General features: G+C 43.2%; 1 protein-coding gene across 1 annotated transcript; it reads left to right on the top strand.

Annotated features, from left to right (window-relative positions):
• The first annotated feature begins 3,321 nt into the window (after positions 1 to 3,321).
• Positions 3,322 to 21,251, top strand: LOC121305254 (von Willebrand factor A domain-containing protein 5A-like). The gene is made up of 18 exons (XM_041236812.1): positions 3,322 to 3,401; positions 5,310 to 5,357; positions 6,056 to 6,258; positions 6,608 to 6,830; positions 7,164 to 7,330; positions 7,498 to 7,612; positions 7,921 to 8,096; positions 8,826 to 8,914; positions 9,458 to 9,602; positions 12,454 to 12,533; positions 14,471 to 14,585; positions 14,974 to 15,132; positions 15,317 to 15,420; positions 16,953 to 17,170; positions 17,712 to 17,942; positions 18,412 to 18,539; positions 19,133 to 19,259; positions 19,915 to 21,251. Exons 2-18 carry the CDS (start codon positions 5,315 to 5,317, stop codon positions 19,992 to 19,994), a joined length of 2,403 nt encoding a protein of 800 aa, XP_041092746.1. The 5' UTR covers positions 3,322 to 3,401; positions 5,310 to 5,314; the 3' UTR covers positions 19,995 to 21,251.
• Positions 21,252 to 22,688: the final 1,437 nt, after the last annotated feature.

The raw sequence follows: 22,688 nt of genomic DNA, 5'->3' as shown, positions 1-22,688 counted from the left end.
AGAGAGAGAGAGAGAGAGCATTGGTTTAAACAACAGCAAAGAGCTTGAGACAAAAATGTTCCTTCAGATGAAAAGCAATCGACATGCAATTCAAGGGGTTCAACAGAGACTCATTCAAATCCTCTTTGAATGAAATGCAGAGACCTCTGAAGTCAGGGAAGGTAAACTGAATAGATCTATTTAAGGAACATGAGGTCCTGCTCATAGAAAGGTGTTTTATGTTAATTATTGATGAATCGGAGCTGTGGATTGGACGTTTTCTTTGACCAGCTGGTGGGCGTGTCGCCATATAAAGTTGAGGGAACACAAACCCACTTTCTCAGGAATAGTGGCTTGAAACCTGGTTCCAGGAGACCTAGTTTGAGGCAGCTTTGCTGTATCACAACCATGTCTCCCTTGGGGTGCCATGCAGTGGCCTGAAACCTAGTCTCCTGAAACCAAGTTCCAAGCCTCAAAGTGGCTTTGTGTTTCCTCAGCTGAAGTGAGACGCTGACTCACCTCCGGGTAAATAAATAAATAACACTCACTTTGTGGCCTGATGTTCCTGTGGATCAGAGGTCCCTGCACAGCCTGATTCAGGTCCTTGTTCACAGCGACGAAGGCAGTGTGCGTTGAGATGACTCGGGCCTCAGTGCTAATCTTCACCACTCTCTCCTTCACCTTGTCTCCGCCCTCTCCCTCCACGCTCCCTCCTTCCTCCAGGGAGCGGATCAGAGTCCGTGCGGCCAGGCGGTGAGTCGTCAGTCTGCCCAGAACAACACTGACAAGTTCACGGTGCTGTAGTTCTAACGAGGACTGCACTGCACTCATGGAGCAAAGGTATTAGTCATGGAGACAGCACTGAGATTTGGAAGGTACAGTCAGATCACTCACAAGTTCATCTACTGAAAAATCTCCTTTGTCACGGAAAAATACAGAAAAAACACAGAAGTAGATGCACTATTATAAATGACGTGTGAGAAAATCACTCAATCGCTGTTAACCCTTGAAGGTACACAAGGAATTGAACGCTTCTTGTTCAAACGGTTTCTTTGTAAAATACATCTGAGAGCGACTCAAGCATCACGAGTAGGAAACTGACCATAGTTTATAATGTTTACGTACAGTGAAAATATTTAAAGTAAACTGTTTTACAAAGGCAGAAAACACACCAGGTTAGAGACTGACTTTAATTGTGAATTAAACTAAAATTCTTGATGTTTGAATATTTTAAAAATGTATTACTTCAAATATGTTTAGTTTTGAATTAGCAGGTAACATAGAAAAGTATAATGTATACCATATTACAGTAAAACAAATAATCTAAAATCTGTTTACTAGGGCATCCCATTGCTTCTGTAGTTCAGCGGTGTGCGCGCACACACACACACACACACACACACACACACACACACACACACACACACACACAAAGAAAATAACCCGGAACATGGATTTTGAAAAAGCATCAAATAATATTTGTCGTGTGTACAAAAGACAAACCATTTTAAAAGGTTCTTTGAAGACCCCAAAAAGGTCCCCCTGTGACTTTGGTGCAAAGAACCTTTAATGGTTCTAGATAGAACCTTTTTTTTTTCCCTAAGAGTGTAGCTATGTTAAAGATACAACACCTTATTTAAAATATGAAATATGATCTAGTTTTAGAAGATAGTTATTTTACATTTGTAAATAGAAGCTACAAACAGAAGGATGGCACAGCAAGTATATGGGGAAATGGGAGGAAATGTTATTGAGTAAACAAGACAAGAAACCATTAGGAAACATAAGATATGTGGATGACATCTTTGGATTCGTCTTTGGTTCGTCCACACTTTGTAAAACACCTTTTTTAGAACTAAATATGCTTTAAAAAAAAAAAAAAAAGTACCAAAATATTGAGTTTGTTGTCGACTTTCACCCTGTGTGGAGTTTTGTCTGCCTGGAGTTAGAAACAGTAAATACAAATATAGCGAGAGTCAATGAGAAGCCCCCACAAACAGGAATACAAACATGTGGGTGCGTACGTGCGTGGGTATGCGTGTGTGGATTAGATAAAGGGGTATTTAAAACAGAAAAAAAGGAGGCACTTTTTTACACAGAGAAATGTGACAGTTTCAAACCAACTCCCCATAACTTTTATTAAGGCTGAAGAAGAAATCAGCAATTTCAGTGTCTCGGTTGGTACACTGAATGTCTTCAGCAGGAGAATGACAGCTTGAACAGCATGTTAGATTTAGAATCCGAGACGAAGAAAAAATCTTTTAGAAAAACTTCCTTAGTGTCAGTCAAAGTTTCACTTTTGTTTTACTATTAATTTGATTTTTGGATTCAAAAAAAAAAAAAAAAAAAAGATGAAGTGGAGTATTATACTGGCTAGTCTTCCGCCAAGGTTTTTAAGAACATAAGAAAGTTTACAAACGAGAGGAGGCCATTCGGCCCATCTTGCTCGTTTGGTTGTTAGCAGCTTATTGATCCCAGAATCTCATCAAGCAGCTTCTTGAAGGATCCCAGGGTGTCAGCTTCAACAACATTACAGGGGAGTTGGTTCCAGACCCTCACGTTTCTCTGTGTAAAAAAGTGCCTCCTATTTTCTGTTCTGAATGCCCCTTTGTCTAATCTTCATTTGTGACCTGTCTGTCCTTGTTTCCTTTTTCAGGTCGAAAAAGTCCCTTGGGTCGACACTGTCAATACCTTTTAGAATTTTGAATGTTTGAATCAGGTCGCCACGTAGTCTTCTTTGTTCGAGACTGAATAGATTAAATTATTTTAGCCTGTCAGATATGACCTCAATTGCATCAGATTTTGCAGAGAAATACAAACAGACTGAATTTATTTGGAAAGTATGTTTATTTATAAAGTTATATATAAACATCGCTCCATTTTGTATGTGTATGAAAATTAACTTTAATGAATTCCCTTCTTGAAAGAAAAAAAAAGTTAACTTTTTATTATGCTTTATTCAGTTTTGTCTGAGACTATTCTAAATGTATTACTGTGTGGTAAAATAAACTAACAATTTCCACAGTGTTCCTGGCCAGTTTCATTTCATTGCTAAACTGAACACTTGGTTTGAGTGTGCATCTCTCAGGAAGAACGCAATTTCTATAAAAGAAGTCTAATTTGTGACCAGCAGGAATCCATCGATATGTATTAACTGTGTGTACTTTCCCCACTAAAAAAGCAATTGTGGCTGAATTAACCGTTTGTTTGTTTTTTCCCCTGTAACGATTTCTTTTTAAGTTTGGTAAATCTGCAAAATATTTGCTGGTCATTTTTTGCGCTACACTTGCATGAAATCACTACAGTGGTTACAGTCAACAGGAAGTCTCCTGCACATGCGCAATACTCGGTTTATGTTATACGGGAAAGGCGTTGCTTAACCAAAACACACATCTGTTGAACAGACAGACACGGATATCCAGGTAAGAAACTGAAATGTTTTTTTTTTTTTTTAAGGAAAAGATCCCAAAAGCTACACAGAAACGCTTAGCTGGGTCGGTATTTCTTTCTTTCTTTTTTTTTTTTTTTTTGATATGCTTAAAACTACGTTGATATGAAGTCTGTGGGTGTGCATTCGGGATGTCCTGCATAGTTTGCTTTTTTTAGGTTAAATACCTGCATGCATGTTTTTAAGGGACGGTTCGTGTTGTTGTGGCGCAGATCTGCGCAGCTGCGCGTTCTTCCAGGGCTGCTGCGTGACGTCACCGAGCTGCTCCAGCTGCACTCTGTGCAGAGGCTGTATAGCCCCCGCACCATGGGACTGCACAAAGAGATCCGGATTCCGACTCCCCCCCTCCATATCATGGAAAATCGCCCTCATTCCCGAGTCCGAGCCCTCTTTTTAAAACGGTTGCATTTTTTAAAACACGATTCACCTTCACACCTTAGATTGTTCTACGAATCGATGTTTTTCCTTGGCCTGGCATGGCAAGACACTGTCATGCACTTTCAAGGCTGGGGCGTGGTTTGGTAGCGGGTAGATTATTATTATTATTATTATTATTAATTTTACCTTAATTATTATATATTAAGGTATTGACAGTGTCGACCCAAGGGACTTTTACAGCCTGAAAAAAGAAACAAGGACCAGGGGTCACAAATGGAGTTTAGAAAAAGGGGCATTCAGAACAGAAAATAGGAGACACTTTTTTACACAGAGAATTGTGAGGGTCTGGAATCAACTCCCCAGTAATGTTGTTGAAGCTGACACCCTGGGATCCTTCAAGAAGCTGCTTGATGAGATTCTGGGATCAATAAGCTACTAACAACCAAACGAGCAAGATGGGCCGAATGGCCTCCTCTCGTTTGTAAACTTTCTTATGTTCTTATGTTCTTCTTATTATTATTATAAGATGACTACTACTCATAGTACTACTGCCTCTGAGGTGTTTCCCTCTAGTTAGGGGATTACGGGAAGGTACACAATTGTGTGTGTGTGTGTGTGTGTGTGTGTGTGTGGTCGTGTGGTCCCCCCCCCCCCCCCCCCCCCCTTCATTTACTGTAACGAAGTCTAATACGTAACGTCTAAAACAACCCCCTAAAAAATATACACTTTTGTGTACAAATTGGGGACTAGACGGGAGGTATCAATTAACCCCCCCCCCCCCCCCCCCCCCCCCCCCCAACCCCCCCCCACCCCCCCCCCAACCCCACCCCCCCACCCCCCCCCACCCCCCCCCCCCCCACCACCCCCCCCCCCCCCCCCCCCCAACACCCCCCCCCCACCCCCCCACAAAACATGAGACGTACTCTCATACATCCGGGATACAAAATAAAACGTGTTTTTTTTGTACTCTGCCTGAGATGTAGGCCCTATGTTTTATTTTTCATACATAAATGTTTTCTTAGGCTGAGGGAGAGCAATTCTGTTTCCTATGTTCTGCTTGCCGCAAAAGCGTGTCAAAATAGCGTTGATCAGTGTCAAAATGGCGTTGATCGGGGCTTCTTTAACTCTGAGTTGATTTATATGTCGTGTTGCGATTATATGATCACCGACCTACACGGTAGATACCAGTTTTATAGTAGTTAAGCAATGCAACATGGTACTGTAGAAATAAGGTACAGTGAAAACGCGGTGAGGTAACCTGCATATCGTGTATCGGTTGTTATTTATAAGCTCACTGATCAGAAATATTGTCATGGGAGAGCTGACGGTAGATGCCTGTACCGTTTAAATTTTAAAAAGAGTAAAAAGGGGGGGTCGCTGAACTTCTTGCGCTGGCCCTGCTGACGGATCGCCCTGCACTAGTGTATGAACTGCCCTTAAGAGTGCAGAAACTATAACCCCTGGTCTTAGAACTAAGTTTTACTTTTTTTTTTTTTTCCAACAGACAAGATGAGAGACTGTTGTGGGCTTTTGACGTTGAAAAATGAACCAGGTAAGACTATGTATGTAAATGTATTAGAGCGTCTGTGGTTTGAATTCGTTGTGCCTGTGAAATCAAACCACTGGAACGAAAAATCTTGGAAGATTGTCAAAGTGGGCAAATTAGTGATTGTCAAATTTAATTGATGGCTCTATTCAGTCACACGTGCATTTCATTTAAAATAGTCAGAGAAAAGGAACACAGAGCCATGGGACTTTTTAGACTTCATGAGACTTTTTAGAATTTAAGATGCTTAATTAAATTACAAAGTGGTCTAACATTTTCACACACAAGTGTCTGTTGTTTCTATATCACTGATTACACACTGGAAATTGAAATTCTCACATATAAAGGATATAAAGGATATCCATGACAGATCTGGAGGTGTTGTGATAAATATGCACACTACTGCACATCCTGTATTTCTATAGGGCAGCTAAACAGGGATGCATGTACTGTAATGTTAATTAGGGTCAGGTCTGGTCAATATATATTTTCACAGTGTGTCCTCTCCCTCTCCCTCTCTCTCTCCCCTCTCTCTCATCCCCATCCCTCTTTACCCTCTCTCTTCCCCTCTCTCTCTCTCCCCTTCTTCTCTCCCCTCTCTCTCTCTCTCTCTCTCTCTCTCTCTCTCTCTCTCTCTCTCTCTCTCTATCTATCTCTCCCCCCCCCTCTCTGTCACTCTCCCTTCTCTCCCCCCTCTCTCACAGTGCCTCTGAAGGGGATCACTGTGCAGGTGAAGGTCCAAGGCTTTGTAGCGGATGTCTGCTCCACTCTCAGCTATGAGAACTCAGAGTCCAGCCCGGTGGAGGCTGTCTTCGTGTTTCCCATGGAGGAGGACTCCTCGGTCTACGACTTCCACGCCGAGATCGGGGGGGTCAAAATCCAAGCTGAGATCCGAGAGAAACAGGAGGTAGCAACTTCTGGGTTGTGTTACAATTATATTAACCCTAAACTAGCAGTGTAACCTGGACTAAGGACCAGGAACCTGTAGAACTCAATTCCTGTGTTAAAGGAGGACCAGTGTAGCTCTTTTTAAATGAGGGTAAGTTCCCTCTGAAGATTGAACGTTTTCTGTAGGTCATAAAGCCTACACTAGCGATTTTCTCATAATACTTCCAGCTGTAATTTTCAGGCTTGCAGAGTAGAATGGATTTGTGAAAACGCTCATCCCTTGCTCCACTCATTCTCTTTTCTCTCTCTCTGTCAGTGTTTGTGTGAGGAGCTCCAGTGATGAGATTCCATTCCTTCTCTCTTTCCAGGCGCGTGACACCTATGACGACGCCTTGAGCAGCGGACAGCAAGCCTTCCTATTGGAGGAGAGCGATGAGAGCCGGGACGTGTTCAGGCTGAGCGTGGGCAGTCTGCCCGCGGGTCAGAAAGCGTCTGTCTGTCTGTCCTACGTGACAGAGCTGGCTGTGGAAGCGGACGGGGCTCTGAGATACTGCCTGCCTGCCGTCCTGAACCCCCGATACACCCCTGCTGGTGAGAGCAGGATAGACAGCAGTGTGCACATGTGTTGAAACACCTCAAGATTAGTCATTTATATCCTTTATATACCTACCTGCATAGAAACCTCTGAGGGTGAAGATTTCCATTTCCACTCAGTAATCAGTGATATAGAAACAATAGGCACTCGTGTGAAAATGTTACACCACTTTGTGCTTTAATTAGGCATGGTGCTCTTGAGGTGTTCTGGTAAATAGGCACCCTACCGTATATTTGAAGAACCGCTAATCCAGTTGTTGTGAAACATACACAGAAATGAGGTGAGGTAATGTTGCTGAATTATCAGGTCTCTGCCGCCCTGTCTTCCAGGCTCCGAGTCCCTGACTGCTCCAGTGTCCGGAGCCTCTGGAGGGCCGGTGCCCTACTCTCTATCTTTCAGTGCCCACCTCGCCTCTCCCAGTGGAGTCGCCCAGGTGAAATCCAACTGTGACCTCACGCCTCTGGAGTACCTCGGAGACGACAAGACCCAGGCCCAGGTAACAGTTCCCCTCCTTGTGGGAGTCTCAGTAAGACACGAGCTGAAACGTTAGTGGATAAAGTTTCTGAAAAGCCTTTGTTGATCCCTAAAGGACTATTACGTGTATCATAATACATATTGTAGTCCACAGAAACACCCCTCTCTCTCTCTCTCTCTCTCTCTCAGGTCTCGCTGTCTCCAGGTCACATGTTTGACCGGGATGTGGAGCTGCTGGTTTACTACAGCCACCCCCACCAGCCCACTGCTATTCTGGAGGGAGGGCTCGCCTCGGCCACGCCCGGTAAGGACACACTGCCTGAGATGAATGCTTCTTTGGGTGATTCATGTTACCCATTGATCCTGATTTAGCAATTTATATTTACAAAGATGTCCAACAGAAGGGGAGAGCAGTTGAGTGTCATGGAGGGAGGCACGCCTCTCTTCTGATTGGAGCACTCCAGAGGCAAATGGCTTTCTGTTGCTCGTTCTTTTGAATGTAGTACATAAAATGGAAGTTATGAGAATAGACGTTTCACATTGTCCGTTATTTTTGTATCTTACTGTGGATCGATTTTGTAGTTTTTGATTTTTGACTCTTGTGTTTTTGAGGCTCACTGATGGGGGACCCGCTGGTGATGCTCAGCCTCTACCCAGAATTCCCTGCGGCTGCGTCGACGCCCCAGTCCAGCTGTGGAGAGTTCATCTTCCTGGTGGATCGCTCGGGCAGCATGGACTGTCCAATGAGCAGTGAGAAAGCAGATCCAAAACGCATTCAAAGCGCCCGGGTATGGATACAGATAATATTGCTCTTAGCTTGAAAACAAACTGCACCCCAGGGTTTAAAGGGGTGAGCTACGAAGAACTAAATTGATTTAGCATCTATTGAGTGCATTTCACTTTCCTTCAGATCACTTTATTTTTTAATTTATTAGTCATCAATTGTTTTTCTCCCAGTTTGGAATATCCATTTATTTTTTGGCTCAGCTCACCGCTACCAACCTTGTGCTGAAGTGTTTGTCGTCAGCAGACCACATCTTTTCATGCTGCAGGCCCACCATGCAGCCACCTCAGAGCTACAGCGTCAGAGGACAACGCAGCTCTGGGCAGCTTACAGGCAAGCCCGCAAGCGCCCGGACAGACTACAGGGGGCGCTGTTGTGTGGTGAGCTGAGGACACCCTGGCCAACCTAAGCACCACCCCCCACAGGTGGAGGACAATTGTGCGCCGCCCCCCGGGAACTGCCGTCCACAGTCAGCAGTGGAATAGCCTGGACTCGAACCAGCCACCCCCAGACTCTAGGGCGCATCCTTCACTCCACATGGAGCGCCTTTACTGGATGTACCACTTGGGACTCCCCTTAAAATCTTTCTAAGCAGGTTAACCAAGGAAGAGGTAGAACTTCACACATGCCGTGGCGCTTGACAAAACCATTGCATGACAGCTGTAGTGTAACAGAGTAGCGATACGTTTTCTTGCTTGATAGATTTCTTTTATATCTGGTGTCTTCTCTGCAGGACACCTTGTTGCTTCTTCTCAAGAGCCTGCCCCTGGGCTGTTTCTTCAATATCTACGGCTTTGGGTCACACTTCGAGGCGTTCTTCCCGTGAGTATTTCCCTTTTGTGGGTGTGGGGGTGGGGGTGGGGGAGGTCTGTCCCTTTCGCCCACACTGTGTAATCCCAAAACAAATAAAGACACAAGCCATAATGTTAATAATGCTGTAACAGTTAGTGCTGTGGAGCCCATTGTAGATTTTAGGCGCTACATTACTGTTGCACCTAATGGATCATAAGTGAACCAGGCAATACATCTGTCAACATTTACTGAGGAGAATTTGCCAGGAGAATAAATCTAAGGATTGCAGTGTATCTGGATCACGCTCCCTCCTGCAACGATGCTGGCTTTCTGTTCCCACAGCGTGCTATTCATTTCAGTTCCCAGTAACGTTGCAGGAGGGAGCGTGACTGGATACGCTGCGATGTTCAGAAGGAAAACTCTCTTTCTCCTGGTTTTCCGAGTACAGGCTTCATATTCGTATTTGGTACAAAGCGGTATTCTGTGATTCTGTGGTTCAAGTTTTATTGTGGGTAGCGTACAAGGAAATCGCTTTCTATATAACTTGTAATAGCGCTGCTGTATGTCTCTCAGGGAGAGTGTTGCGTACACTCAGCAGACGATGGACGATGCTCTGGGGAAGGTGAAAGGGATGGGAGCTGATTTTGGAGGGACGGAGATCCTGGAGCCACTGAAAGACATTTACAGCAAAGCCTGCCGACCAGGACACCCCAGACAGGTGGGAAGGGGGGTGGGGGAGGGGATATTAGCCTGATTGTAGGAATTTCTGAATAGTTTTCCTATTAGAACAATCTTTTTAAGTGTTAATTTCTGCAACAGATAACACTGAGAAGCTGGGTGGGGTACTTGAGCTCAGGAATGTCAGCAGCCTCCTACAAGAAGCAAAGAAATGTCTTTGTGTAGGTTTGGCTCTGTTGCTAGGAAAGTGCCACGTTGACTATAGAGGAGGGAGGGGTCATAAATAAAATCACTACAAGGGCGTGTGTTGAAAGTTGTAAAACTGCATTGAATATCTGCCTTGAATAATGTCGTTTGTCAGTTTTATTTTTTCCTACATTGTGAAACAAAGAATAAGTGTTTGCACAACTTTCCATTCTGCTGTGTAAAAAAAGATGTTGGGTTTAAGACCGCCCTTAAAAATCCCACATTCTTTTTCTAGAAGGATATTTCCACTTGCCCGTCTTGAATACACACACGTTATACATTGTCTGAGCATTGCGAAAACGGGAGGCTTGCCAAGGAAAAATGACTGGCCCCGTCTGCCACATACATTCAGAGGTAGTTTTAAACCTTCGAAGGTTCCTGAAGTTGCATTCGTGTACTGTATGTGTTTTGTTTTTTTTTAACTGTTAACAGAAACCATTTGACAAATGTAATCTAAATCACGCATTAACCCTCTTCAGTCCATGTATTCAGTGCAGGACACTCAGTACTGCATCTCCAGCCAAGCCCCACCCCTTGTTGGCTGTATTTTTCACATGCCTCTTTATAGACGTGCATACTGATAAATCCTCTCCTGATCACTCGTTTTATCACCAAACTCCTCAATAATGTGATCCGAGTCATTATTTTATTAGTGTAACATCTCAAAAAGCTCTGCAGGTGTCTGTGATATTCTCTGAGCGCTGGGTGCAGAAGCAGCTCTCTCTTTTGTTTGTGTCCGTGTTATCTCTGTGGTGCAGGGGCTCTCTGTATTGTTCAGATCAGCCCCCTTTTTTTTCAGCTTCTCTTCTCCTCTCGGCCATTGAAAGGTTTTCTCTGCATTTTCCAGAGGGGAAAAAAAAAAAAACGACCAGACACCTGTGCTTGACGTCTTTTTGATGATGTTGGACAGGGTCCGTCATCGGACTGGAAAGGGAAAACTGTAATGTCACACCTGGTCCGACATAAGATCGCAAAGGCTTAAATGTCAATCGCGTGCAAAATCCAATCTTTTGATTTGTATAATGCATATTATGTAAGCAAAATTTGTTGTATCATAATCCACTACCATTATACCGTTATACATAGCAACTCTATATGGTGGTGCTGCCGTGAATGGAGCAGCGTATAGTATGCTGAAGCAGTGGGCAGTACCTATAGCAGTTGTAAAATATATACTGAATACCTGGTGTACAAGACAGTGTCAGAGAAGTGCTATGGAAGAATATGTTTGAAACATACAAAATATACGCTAGCACTAATTATTTTAATTTCGAAAACTGAGCACCGTCCGCCCCTCCCCTCTCCAGCTCTTGTTATCCAGAGGCAAAACATTAATTTCTTAATCTCGACAGCAAAGCGTTGTACAGCGTAAACTGTATCGAGAGAAATGTCTCGAAACCCCTCGCTGTTTTATGATTTTTTTGGTTAAATGCCCAGAAAAAAAAAAAAAGGTTGAGTGCAAACTAAAATAATATTACTAGTGGTAGTAAAATGTGGCTGTGACCTATAACCTGTAAAATAATAGGATTTTCAATCAAATATAAACGAGTAGCTATGGTGATATCACCAGTAAATTATGCAAATGAGTGCCATCAAAGGTTCGAAGCTTCCTTCAGTAATGTGTTCCGAACCTTCGAAGGTCAAAATGTACCCTTCATTGTAATAATTTCTAATGATTCGTGTCCAGGCAGGAATTTAGAATTTAGCTTTGTTTCGTCATTTGATCCCAATATTCAGGAGTCAGCCGGTAGGACTTGGAGAGAATCTCGGTGTCTCTCCTGTGTCTATATGTGTATGCCTTCATGAAGGCTGTGAGTTGTAAGCTTGGTTTGTAGCCAGCTGGTTTTTGTTAACTGGTTGATTGTATTCTGCAGCAGTATTTTCTCTGGTAAGAAGGGGGGGGGGGGTTCTTGAGTTCCCCCCTGTTAAGACAGACACGCTCTCACTTCTCATTCACCATCCATGACAAAACACAGCTTCGTTCCTTTTCATAAGCCCCCTAGTTTGCAGTCTCATTGTGGTTTTTAGCTACGCAGACAAAATCTCTTTTCCTATGAAGTCATGTCTGATAAATTCAGTGTGCATTAATAATGTGAGACCTTTCTGGGTTCAAATCTAGCTCGACACACCAGAGCACTGTTCATCTATAAAGAGGCTGGATGCATGCAGTTCTTCTGTACTCACAGCCTCTGCTGTGTGAATTATGAATCCCCCTGTATATGTTGCTATAATAAAGTAAAGCTTGCAAAGATTGCTGGCCCAACCTACAATCCTCAGATTTTTCTTAGATACAATAAATAAATATATATATATATATATATATACACACACACACTACATACACACACACACACACACACACACATATCTTTTTTTTTTTGAAGAGAGGACGATTGTCTGTTCAGGGATACCAACATGTAAGGGCTCTGAGTGTGGGAAAGGGCAACACATGCCCAGTTGCTTGTTATGCAAAGAAAATGGATAACATATTTGTGCCAGTTTTGATAGTTAAAATAGTTTTCAAATACTCTCACAGTTGTTTATTGGGGATACCAAGACTTTTAGTAAGCAAGTATGAAGTAAGTATGTTTCTCTCTCTCTCACACTCTCTCCTCTCTTTCTCTCTCTCACTCTCTCTCTCTCAGCTGTTTGTCTTCACAGATGGAGAAGTAGGGAACACAAAGTATGTCATTAATGAAGTCAAGAAGCATGCTGGCACACACAGGTACTGGGTACAGATCAATTGCATTTTGTCCACGTGGTCAAAATAAGGACATGAGAAAATGTACGAACGAGAGGCGGCCATTCGGCCAATCAACACTCGTCCAGTTCCTAATAGCTGGTTGATCTCAGAACTTTGTCAAGCTGGGTCTTGAAGGATCCCAGTGATTCAGCCTCAGCAACATGACTAGGGAGTTGTCGCAGATGGGGAGAGGTAATGTGGAAGTGACGTCACACAAACGCATTCAAGGATTAACCAACAATGTTTTTAATAGTGACACATTGTATAATACAGTCCAAGAACAGTGGTGATGAAAGTGCAGTTCCAATAGTAGTGCTGCATGCTCCACACTGCTGTGCTGTGCAGGTTCGTGCAGGGGAAGGTTCTGGTGCAAGTGCTGAGTCTCAGCTCCTGTCCTCTCTCTCCCAGGTCGCGCTGGTATCATGCGACACACAAACTTAACAAACACACCATCGCTTAGTATAAACAGGTGCCAACATCAAGGGGAGAGTCTCTGTCGCTGCACCGCTAATATACACCTAAATCCCACCCACACAATCAGCATATCGCCACTCTCTAGCCAGTCGGCGAATGCAACAGTGCTGATTCGCTTCGCTCTTCACCAAGATGACCGACTCCCGGTTCGCTCCAGGGTTTGAAGTTCAGCACATCCTGTGAAGAGCGTATTGTTCCCCTTAGCAGCGCCTCCGCCAATCGGGAAGGAGATTTACAGCGCGGATTCATTCTCTCCCTGCCACAGTAGTCCGTTCAGGAATTGTCTCCCTCTGTTCTTCGTCTTTCTCCACTTCATTTCTAACTGTGTCCTGTGGTCCTGGTTTCTGTACTGCACTTAAAGTATTGTTAATGTCAACGCAAAATATTTTAAAAACTTCAGTCATGTCCACCCTGATTCTTTCATTTGTTCAAGTGGAGTTAAGGTTAGGACAGAGGGAAGGAGACACTTCTTCACACAGAGGGACCTAAGGGACAATAGGGAATGTAGTGGAAAGGTGACAAAACAGAATGAGTACTTTGTAAGTAAATGTAATAATTTTACCATTGCTCTTAATCAGTGTTATTAATGGTACTTGACAACAGTGAGTAAATTCAATCTAACTTATTTATTAAAGCTACAGTATTCAAAGATTAGCATTCAAATGTTATCAGTAATACAGAGATGCACAGTTAATGCAATTATACCTCCAGGTGTGGTCTAATGGTCATCTAATTTAAATACAGTTACAGCATAGGTGTGCATTATCAACCTGGACTGAAGGTCATTCTTTCAGGAGAGGAGCGAAGGATGTCATCGTGAGTTTCCTGACTAGCCCACTGAAGGTAGCTACTTCTTAGTATTTATGTGCTACAGCTAACAGATGGGCCAAGTCATCTCTATCACCCTGGTGCTTCAACCCTGTGCTGTTCACTCTGCCACATACACAATCTTGATAAGACCAGTTTTAGCCAGACCAGTGGTTTGTTCTTGTGAACCTTCACAGCCTTTATTTCAAACATACAATTTGATCCTTTAAGAGCAACTAGATGAATCCAAGGTTGAGCTCTGAAGATTGAGGTTGAGTGCACCGAATCTATTTAGCAGAGAACAAAAAAGAATTTGAATTTTAAAATCTTAAAAGGTGTTGAAAAGGTTAATACCTGAAACGCAATACAGAACCCTGGGCCAGAGGACACGTTAGAAATGAAGTGGAGATAGACAGAAGGAGATCCTTCTTCACGGAGAGTGGTGAGGGGATGGAATGGCTATAATCGAGGCAGAATCACTGGGATCCTTTTAAGAGTTTTGAGCTGAATCAGCTACTAGGAATCAGACATAATGTGATTCAGGTTTTTGGAATCATTTGTAAAATGAACAAATAACGACATGGGCTCTATCCAGGATCCAGTATGCGCAGTTTCCACTGGAGTTTGGTTTGTTTTAGGTGCTTCACGTTTGGGATTGGAGAAGGAGCCTCCACGGCTCTGATCAAAGGCATGGCACGGGCAGGATCAGGTCACCCTGAGTTCATTACGGGCCAGGACAGGATGCAGCCCAAGGTACGAGGCCTGGGATTGTGACAGGAAACGTGGCGCTAACGATCCAGCTTGTTATCCACTGTTTCAATTGATATTTTAGATTACACTTTGATAGTTTACCAAAAACGTAATCTAATTACATGCTTCAGTAACTTGCATTACTGTAATATAAATGACCAAATGACTTGTATGTTTATTAGAAGGACCAAGAGGGTACCAAGTTATATTGGAAAACTGTTACAAAAGAAAGAATTGTTAAAGAACGATGTAACCGCAGATTGGGTATTTCTGTTGTATTTTGTATCTTAATTATACTGTAATTCTTTATATATTTTTTTGTATAGAACTGTAAGTAGCCCTGGGTAAGGGTGTATTTGTGTGAACCAGACTGCTTGTCTGATTCTCCCAGGTGATGCAGAGTCTGAGATTCGCACTCCAGCCCGCTGTCAGTAACATTGTCCTCGACTGGGACGTCCCGGCTGGACTGGAGGTCGTTCCTGTGTCTGAAACGCCAAAGGTCCTCTTCCGGGGTCACAGGTCAATCCTGTACGCGCAGCTCAAAGGAAAGGTATGACAGAGGAGGTGAACAGATTCAAAGAGGAGCTGGGGACTGCCTGCTGGTAAAGCACAGGGAGCCCTTCTGTAACATCCCCTCTCTCTCTCTCTCTCTCTCTCTCTCTCTCTCTCTCTCTCTCTCTCTCTCTCTCTCTCTCTCTCTCTCTCTCTCTCTCTGTCTCTTTCTCTCTCTCCAGTTTGACGAGAGTGCGTTGGGTCGAGCGAGTCTTCAGTACAGTCTGGGAGACGAGCCCCACAAAACAGAGATCAGCTTCAAACTGCAGCCGGACAAGCACACTGGGTACGAGATATTAGCTTGAGGAGTAGAATTGAGAACGACTGCAGTTAGGTTTACCCCAGAGGAGGCAAGGGAGGCAGTGTCTCCTTAAATACACCCGTGTGCAAATGTATTGCAATACCCCATTTTTGCCATGCTTTGTATACCTACTTACATGAAAATATCTCTGGGTGTGAGAATTTCGATTTTCGGTAATAATTGGTGATATAGAAACAATAGGCACTTGTGTGCTTTTAATTAGGCATCTTAAACAACTTCTAGAGTCTGCTGCATTTTACCATGTGTGGCTCTGTGTTCCTTTTCTCTTACTATTTTAAATAAACAGCATGCATGACCTATTAAAGTCATCAATTAAATTTGACAATCACTATTTTTCCTATTTTGGCAATTTCCCAGGCTGTTCAGTTCCAGTGGTTTGATTTCATACACACAACAAATCAAAACTACAAAAGCAGTGGGGTGCTCTAATACATGTGCACACTGCTGAACTACAGAAGCAATGGGGTGCTCTAATACATGTGCACACTGCTGAACTACAGAAGCAATGGGGTGCTCTAATACATGTGCACACTGCTGAACTACAGAAGCAATGGGGTGCTCTAATACATGTGCACACTGCTGAACTACAGAAGCAATGGGGTGCTCTAATACATGTGCACACTGCTGAACTACAGAAGCAATGGGGTGCTCTAATACATGTGCACACTGCTGAACTACAGAAGCAATGGGGTGTTCTAATACATGTGCACACTGCTGAACTACAGAAGCAATGGGGTGCTCTAATACATGTGCACACTGCTGAACTACAGAAGCAATGGGGTGCTCTAATACATGTGCACACTGCTGAACTACAGAAGCAATGGGGTGCTCTAATACATGTGCACACTGCTGAACTACAGAAGCAATGGGGTGCTCTAATACATGCGCACACTGCTGAACTACAGAAGCAATGGGGTGCCCTAGTAAACGGATTTTAGATTATTTGTTTTACTGTAATATGGTATACATTATATTTTTCTATGTTACCTGCTAATTCAAAACTAAAACATATTTGAAGTAATACATTTTGAAAATATTCAAACATCAAGATTTTTAATTTAATTCATAATTTAAGTCAGTCTCTAACCTGGTGTGTTTTCTGCCTTTGTAAAACAGTTTACTTTAAATATTTTCACTGTACGTAAACATTTTAAACTATGGTCAGTTTCCTACTCGTGATGCTTGAGTCGCTCTCAGATGTATTTTACAAAGAAACCGTTTGAACAAGAAGCGCTCAATTCCTTGTGTACCTTCAGGGGTTAACAGCGATTGAGTGAATTTCTCACACGTCATTTATAATAGTGCATCTACTTCTGTGTTTTTTCTGTATTTTTCCGTGACAAAGGAGATTTTTCAGTAGATGAACTTGTGAGTGATCTGACTGTACCTTCCAAATCTCAGTGCTGTCTCCATGACTAATACCTTTGCTCCATGAGTGCAGTGCAGTCCTCGTTAGAACTACAGCACCGTGAACTTGTCAGTGTTGTTCTGGGCAGACTGACGACTCACCGCCTGGCCGCACGGACTCTGATCCGCTCCCTGGAGGAAGGAGGGAGCGTGGAGGGAGAGGGCGGAGACAAGGTGAAGGAGAGAGTGGTGAAGATTAGCACTGAGGCCCGAGTCATCTCAACGCACACTGCCTTCGTCGCTGTGAACAAGGACCTGAATCAGGCTGTGCAGGGACCTCTGATCCACAGGAACATCAGGCCACAAAGTGAGTGTTATTTACCCGGAGGTGAGTCAGCGTCTCACTTCAGCTGAGGGAACACAAAGCCACTTTGAGGCTTGGAACTTGGTTTCAGGAGACTAGGTTTCAGGCCACTGCACGGCACACCAGGGGAGACATGGGGTGTGATACAGCAAAGCTGCCTCAAACTAGGTCTCCTGGAACCAGGTTTCAAGCCACTGTTCCTGAGAAAGTGGGTTTGTGTTCCCTCAACTTTATATGACAACACGCCCACCAGCTGGTCAAAGAAAACGTCCATTCCACAGCTGCGATTCATCAATAATTAACATAAAACACCTTTCTATGAGCAGGACCTCATGTTCCTTAAATAGATCTATTCAATTTTACCTTCCCTGATTTCAGAGGTCTCTGCATTTCATTCAAAGAGGATTTGAATGAGTCTCTGTTGAACCCCTTGAATTGCATGTCGATTGCTTTTCATCTGAAGGAACATTTTTGTCTCAAGCTCTTTGCTGTTGTTTAAACCAATGCTCTCTCTCTCTCTTTCTCTCTCTCTCTCTCTTTTCAGTGAGGATGCGTTCTTCCAAAATGCTGATGCAGTCTTGTATGATGCAGTCGTGTTCCATTCCAAAGATCAGAGTGCGTGGTGGTGGCTTTGGCGCTCCTGCAAATTTCCAACCAAAGGCAATGCGGCTGGGTGGAGCATCTGCAGCTATGCCACCAATGGTAATGCAGCAGCGGTGTGCCCAGATGAGTTATTGTGCTGTCAATAAGTGCGATGAAACTGGGCCAGAACTGGGTAAGGGAAAGTTCTCTTCCTTTGTTTGTTTCTCTCGCTTTCTGTCTTGTGCATTCTCTCTGTCCATCTTTTCTTTCATTTTCTCTTTTCTTGTGCATCCTCTACTTTTCATTCTTTCTCGTTTCTATTTTTCTTTCTCTTTCCTTTTCTATTTTCTTTCTCGACTCTTGTTTTATAAATGTTCTCATATGCTCTTTACACCTGATTCCCCCCCGTAACTTAAATAAAACCAACGTGAGCAAGATTCTACTGGCAGAGTGTTTGGGATGGTATGTCGGACGCCCTTAGAAACGTATCAAACTGCTTTTTAGTTGGGTTGCGGATCTTTGTTGCGTTTGACTTTCTGCAGTGTTTCAGGTATACGAGGTCCCTCCATGTTGGTATTGTGTTGAGTTCTGCTCTGTGACAACGCTGGGACATCTGGATGTGTCCACCTCATTTCTTGATGCTTTTTTTTTTTGCTTTCTAGAAAAAGAGGACCCCGTGCTAACGCTGATCTCCCTGCAGAGAGCCGACGGCTCCTGGGAGCTCAACGAATCGCTCGTTTCTGTGTTTGAGAAAACGGAGCAAGAAGCCATCAGCAAAATGCCAGCCGAGGTAATTAAATGGCGATTGGAAACGTACCCGTTTGGCACGTGCATTCGCTACGGATATCTTAATGTGCAGTTTTGAAAGAAACACATTTTTTCTAGCAAACGTGGGTTTTCGTTTTAAAACCTGATCTCTGGCTCTTGTTTAGGTTAAAGAAAGTTCCCATGCCTTATTCTCTGGAGATGGGTTACACATGCACTTCCTAGGTCATTTCACCTCTGCAGTGTCTTCCGGGTCAAAGCATGTTACTGGAAGAAAGCATGTCAGCCAATCGTGGAAGCCGCTGAAGGGGTGGGGAGTTGTAGAAGCGCAAGGCAAATAATGAAACCATTGTAGCAAATTAGAGGCAAAATAATATAGTGCTCAGAAAACAAATATTAGGGAAATGTAGATGATTCCAAGTGTGTGAAGAAGTGTCTCCTTCCCTGTGTCCGCTTAATTTCCACCTGTGTCCTCTAGTCCTGATTTCCGTGCTGTGCTTCCAGTCCTGTTTGTGTGGAATTTCAAGTATTGCTAGGCTGGAATCTCTACCTTGATATACACTTTACAAGCACTTGCTGCTTCAGTGCAGTTACATCCCCTGTTGTGTGTGTGTGCAGGTGAGTGACAGGGCCGTGTGGGCGACGGTGCTGGCGTTGCTATGGCTACACGGCTTCAGGGCGGATCTAAAGGAGGAGTGGGAGTTCCTGGCAAAGAAAGCGCTCTCCTGGGTCAAAGCACAAGCAGGTAAATAACTGACTGAGTGAAGCAACAACCAGGCCCTGCTCTCTAAACACTTCAGTCTCTCGTTTTATTTTCTGAAGGTGAAAAATAACCTTTAGAAATACTAAAAGAAACTACAATTCAGCGACAAACATTTCGACTAGGAAGTATTGTTTTTTTTTCAACATTTCCACAGCCATCCAAAGCACAACCACAGCTTGACTGTCAAAGCCCCCGCTGTGTCTACGGTATTTATTGTGAAAAAAAGATATAAAAATATATATGTACAGCTCAGCATGTTAGTAAATGTGTGCAGATCTACACCACTGAGGGCCCTGATCTCAAAAATATATTTAACAAAACTAGAAACCCTTGTTCTTTTTAATAGTAGGTCTACACCCAAATACTCCCCTGCTGTGCTAAAGAGAGACTACAGCTGACACTTCTATTTGTTACATCGCTCTTCAAATGAAACCCGTTTTTATAGCGATTTGCATTTAGATTTTAAAATATGATAGAATACACTGGGTTAAAGAAACTGAGGTTTCCTTAACTTTGGAATACTACAGGTATCCTGTTTTAAAATGTGCTACAGACTGCACATTTGAGACCAGTGTGGCTAATGGATGCACCCCATTGCTTCCCTGTTCATCCCCGCTGTGTGTTTGGTGTGTTTCAGGGGCCAGTTTGAAGTCGTGTCTGGAAGCAGGGAACAGTCTCCTTGGCTCCAAGGTGGAGCCACAGACACTCTCTCTGTGACGGTCCAGACCTCAAAGAGCCTCGATCAGCCTTCTATCCCCACTGCAGCAAGCCAGCTCCTGCTTTGAACAGCACACTGAATATTTAGCTGTGTGGAAACGCTATATCTGCTTCCTCAAAGAGCCTCAATCAGCCTTCGATCCAGCTACCCACTCCGCTTCTTCAAAAGCAGCAATTGTACTGGAGGTCTGTGGGTAGAGAAATGTTTGATTTAGAGAAAAATGCACAGCCAGCGTGATATTATACTAACATACAGGGCCTTTTCATTCAGTGCTGTTTTTTTAAAATATGTTATTGATAATGGCTTCGTCTAGATATATTCTGTATGTTTCTTATGCTTGATCGTTTCACGTTATTGACACAAAAAATACTTTTATGCGTTGCGCTTGAAGCTGGAATTACTGCATATAACCAGAAATCTCTTGAAACTTCCATCGGTTTTGTGCACGTTATTTTGTGTTGCCTCTGTTACTGTTTCAAAGCAGTGCTGTAAATGAAGACGGCACTGAGGATACTAAGCCTTTAAGAAACCTTGTTCTCAAAACAACATGCCAAACAACAACAACTGTGTTGCTCCTTTTACCAAACGTCTTTATTTTCACTCGGCCAAAGCCACTTCCTTCCTGTGTTACATGCATTAGGGTCCCACTGGAGCCTTGTGTTCTGCTGCACACAACAGGAACCTGGTGGTGGGGTCCTTTTGTGTGTAAACACAGGAAGGAGTATTACAGTATGGTCTTGTGACAGGAGTAGGAGGCAATTCAGATCTTCCACAGATTCTCTATATTCTGCAGCTACATCATCTCATAAAGATCACAAACAGACTGCTGAAGTGACCTTAGCTGTCCGGGTCTAGTTTAGTTAAATGAACAGATGTTTTGTCTCCTTTGAAAAGTAGGAGTGAATTAAAGACTGGAGTTGAGGCTTTGAAAATTTAATTGGAAATACTTATCCCATACGCTGTTTGTTATGATTTTTATCATTTTTGATTTTTATAAGCCATCATTTATGCAAATACTAAATGCATACGATGCACAGAACACTCCACAGGTACGAGCTTTAATGCGTGCAGTTATTTGCATGGTTTCCTGTAGATAAAGAGTCACGGGAGTGAACGATAAAGGTGCCTGGTAATCATGAAGAGTAATCTGCTGAGCCTCGAGCAGCGGTTTTCAAAGTGGGGTGCGTGGACTATATCCTGGGAGTGCGCAAGAAGGATTGTGTTTTTTAAAATTAAAATTGGGCTACGATATTTATTTATTTGATAGGACTATTATTGATCGTGCAGGTATCGCAAAGACCAGAAACAAAGCAAAACATTAAAACATTTTGCACTGTATAGAACCAAGCTGGCTTTGCCCGTGCTTGCTAGTCTGTTACAGGCTGAGATGATTTCAAAGCAAATAAAAGCATTTTCGATTTTGGCTTTATTGTTAAAGATTTCACACGTGGCAATACTGCCTTGCAATTACTGCACGGTAGCGCTGTGATCACTCCACTGCTGTAGTCTTTAATGCACACATAGAATAGAACTACTAACAACCAAACGAGCAAGATGGGCCGAATGGCCTCCTCTCGTTTGTAAACTTTCTTATGTTCTTATGTTCTTATGAATGTGGCGATGTGGCCAGTAGGGGTCGCTCGTTACACTTGCTACGGTGCTTAGTGTTGGGAAACAACGACATGGATTAGGATCGGAGCCTGATCTATTTTATACAGCCGAACCTCGTGATCCGGCTCCAGTGAAACCAAACTCCATTCCTGTTTTTTTTTTTTTTTTTTTTTTTTTTTATCGCGTGCACACGAGTAGAGAGGGCAAGGCTGTTAGATCTGGCTTAAACAAAAACAAGCACATTTTTTACTATGTCGTACGTAATGTTACATTACAAATTTACAAGGCTTCTTTCAAGTAAAATTATTATTTTTTTTTATTTTTTTTTCTGGGGTGATAAACTGAAAGTGCAGTCCCGGGGATAAAAAAAAAAAAAAAAAAAAAACAGCGCCAGGGAGCCCCAGAAACGCACAGTTGCGAAATTAGGCTTGTTTTATTGAAATAAATTGTGAGATGCGTTTTTTTTATTATTTTTATTTTTTTAATAGGTGACGTGCCTTCAACAGTTAGAACCCTGTCCTCTGGCCCTGGATTCTGTTACACGCTTCAGTTTGGGCTTCTCACATACAAGTTTTATTTTGCTGGTTGCACAAACACTGGCGGGTCTGCGGGTTTGCAATTTGCGGTTGTGACCCACGGTTTGCGTGGCATGCCCCTGCAGAATAAATTGCGCAGGAAAATCTTTTCAGTTGTTTTAGGCTGACGCCACCAGGGGGCTCCACTTGCTTTGGAATCGCAGGGTCAGCGATTCCACGCAGCGCAGACTCAGCGGCAGGGTGCGTTGTTTTTCACGGGTTGCTGTGCGTTCACAAAAGTAATCTTCACAAAAATCCTTTTCGCTTCCCAGAGGTCTTTGGCCCGCACCCAGAAATAGCCTTTGTTCACGGCACATAAAGGACAGATAAGCAGTTTAAAAGCACCGCGTTTTAGATTTCAAAATACTATTATTTGGAAACTGTCCTGCATTTGAACAGGAATTCAACCTCTTTTTAAAAATTATTTCAACAAAGCGTATTTTACAAGGTAAATTAATCTGCACATAAGGAATGGAGAAATGTTTAATGCGAACGAGACGAGGCCAT

The sequence above is a fragment of the Polyodon spathula genome, chromosome 42 (assembly GCF_017654505.1).
Source record: "Polyodon spathula isolate WHYD16114869_AA chromosome 42, ASM1765450v1, whole genome shotgun sequence".
NCBI lineage: Eukaryota > Metazoa > Chordata > Actinopteri > Acipenseriformes > Polyodontidae > Polyodon > Polyodon spathula.
The sequence above is the reverse complement of the archived record's forward strand: the minus strand, read 5'-3'. Positions and strand labels throughout refer to the sequence as shown.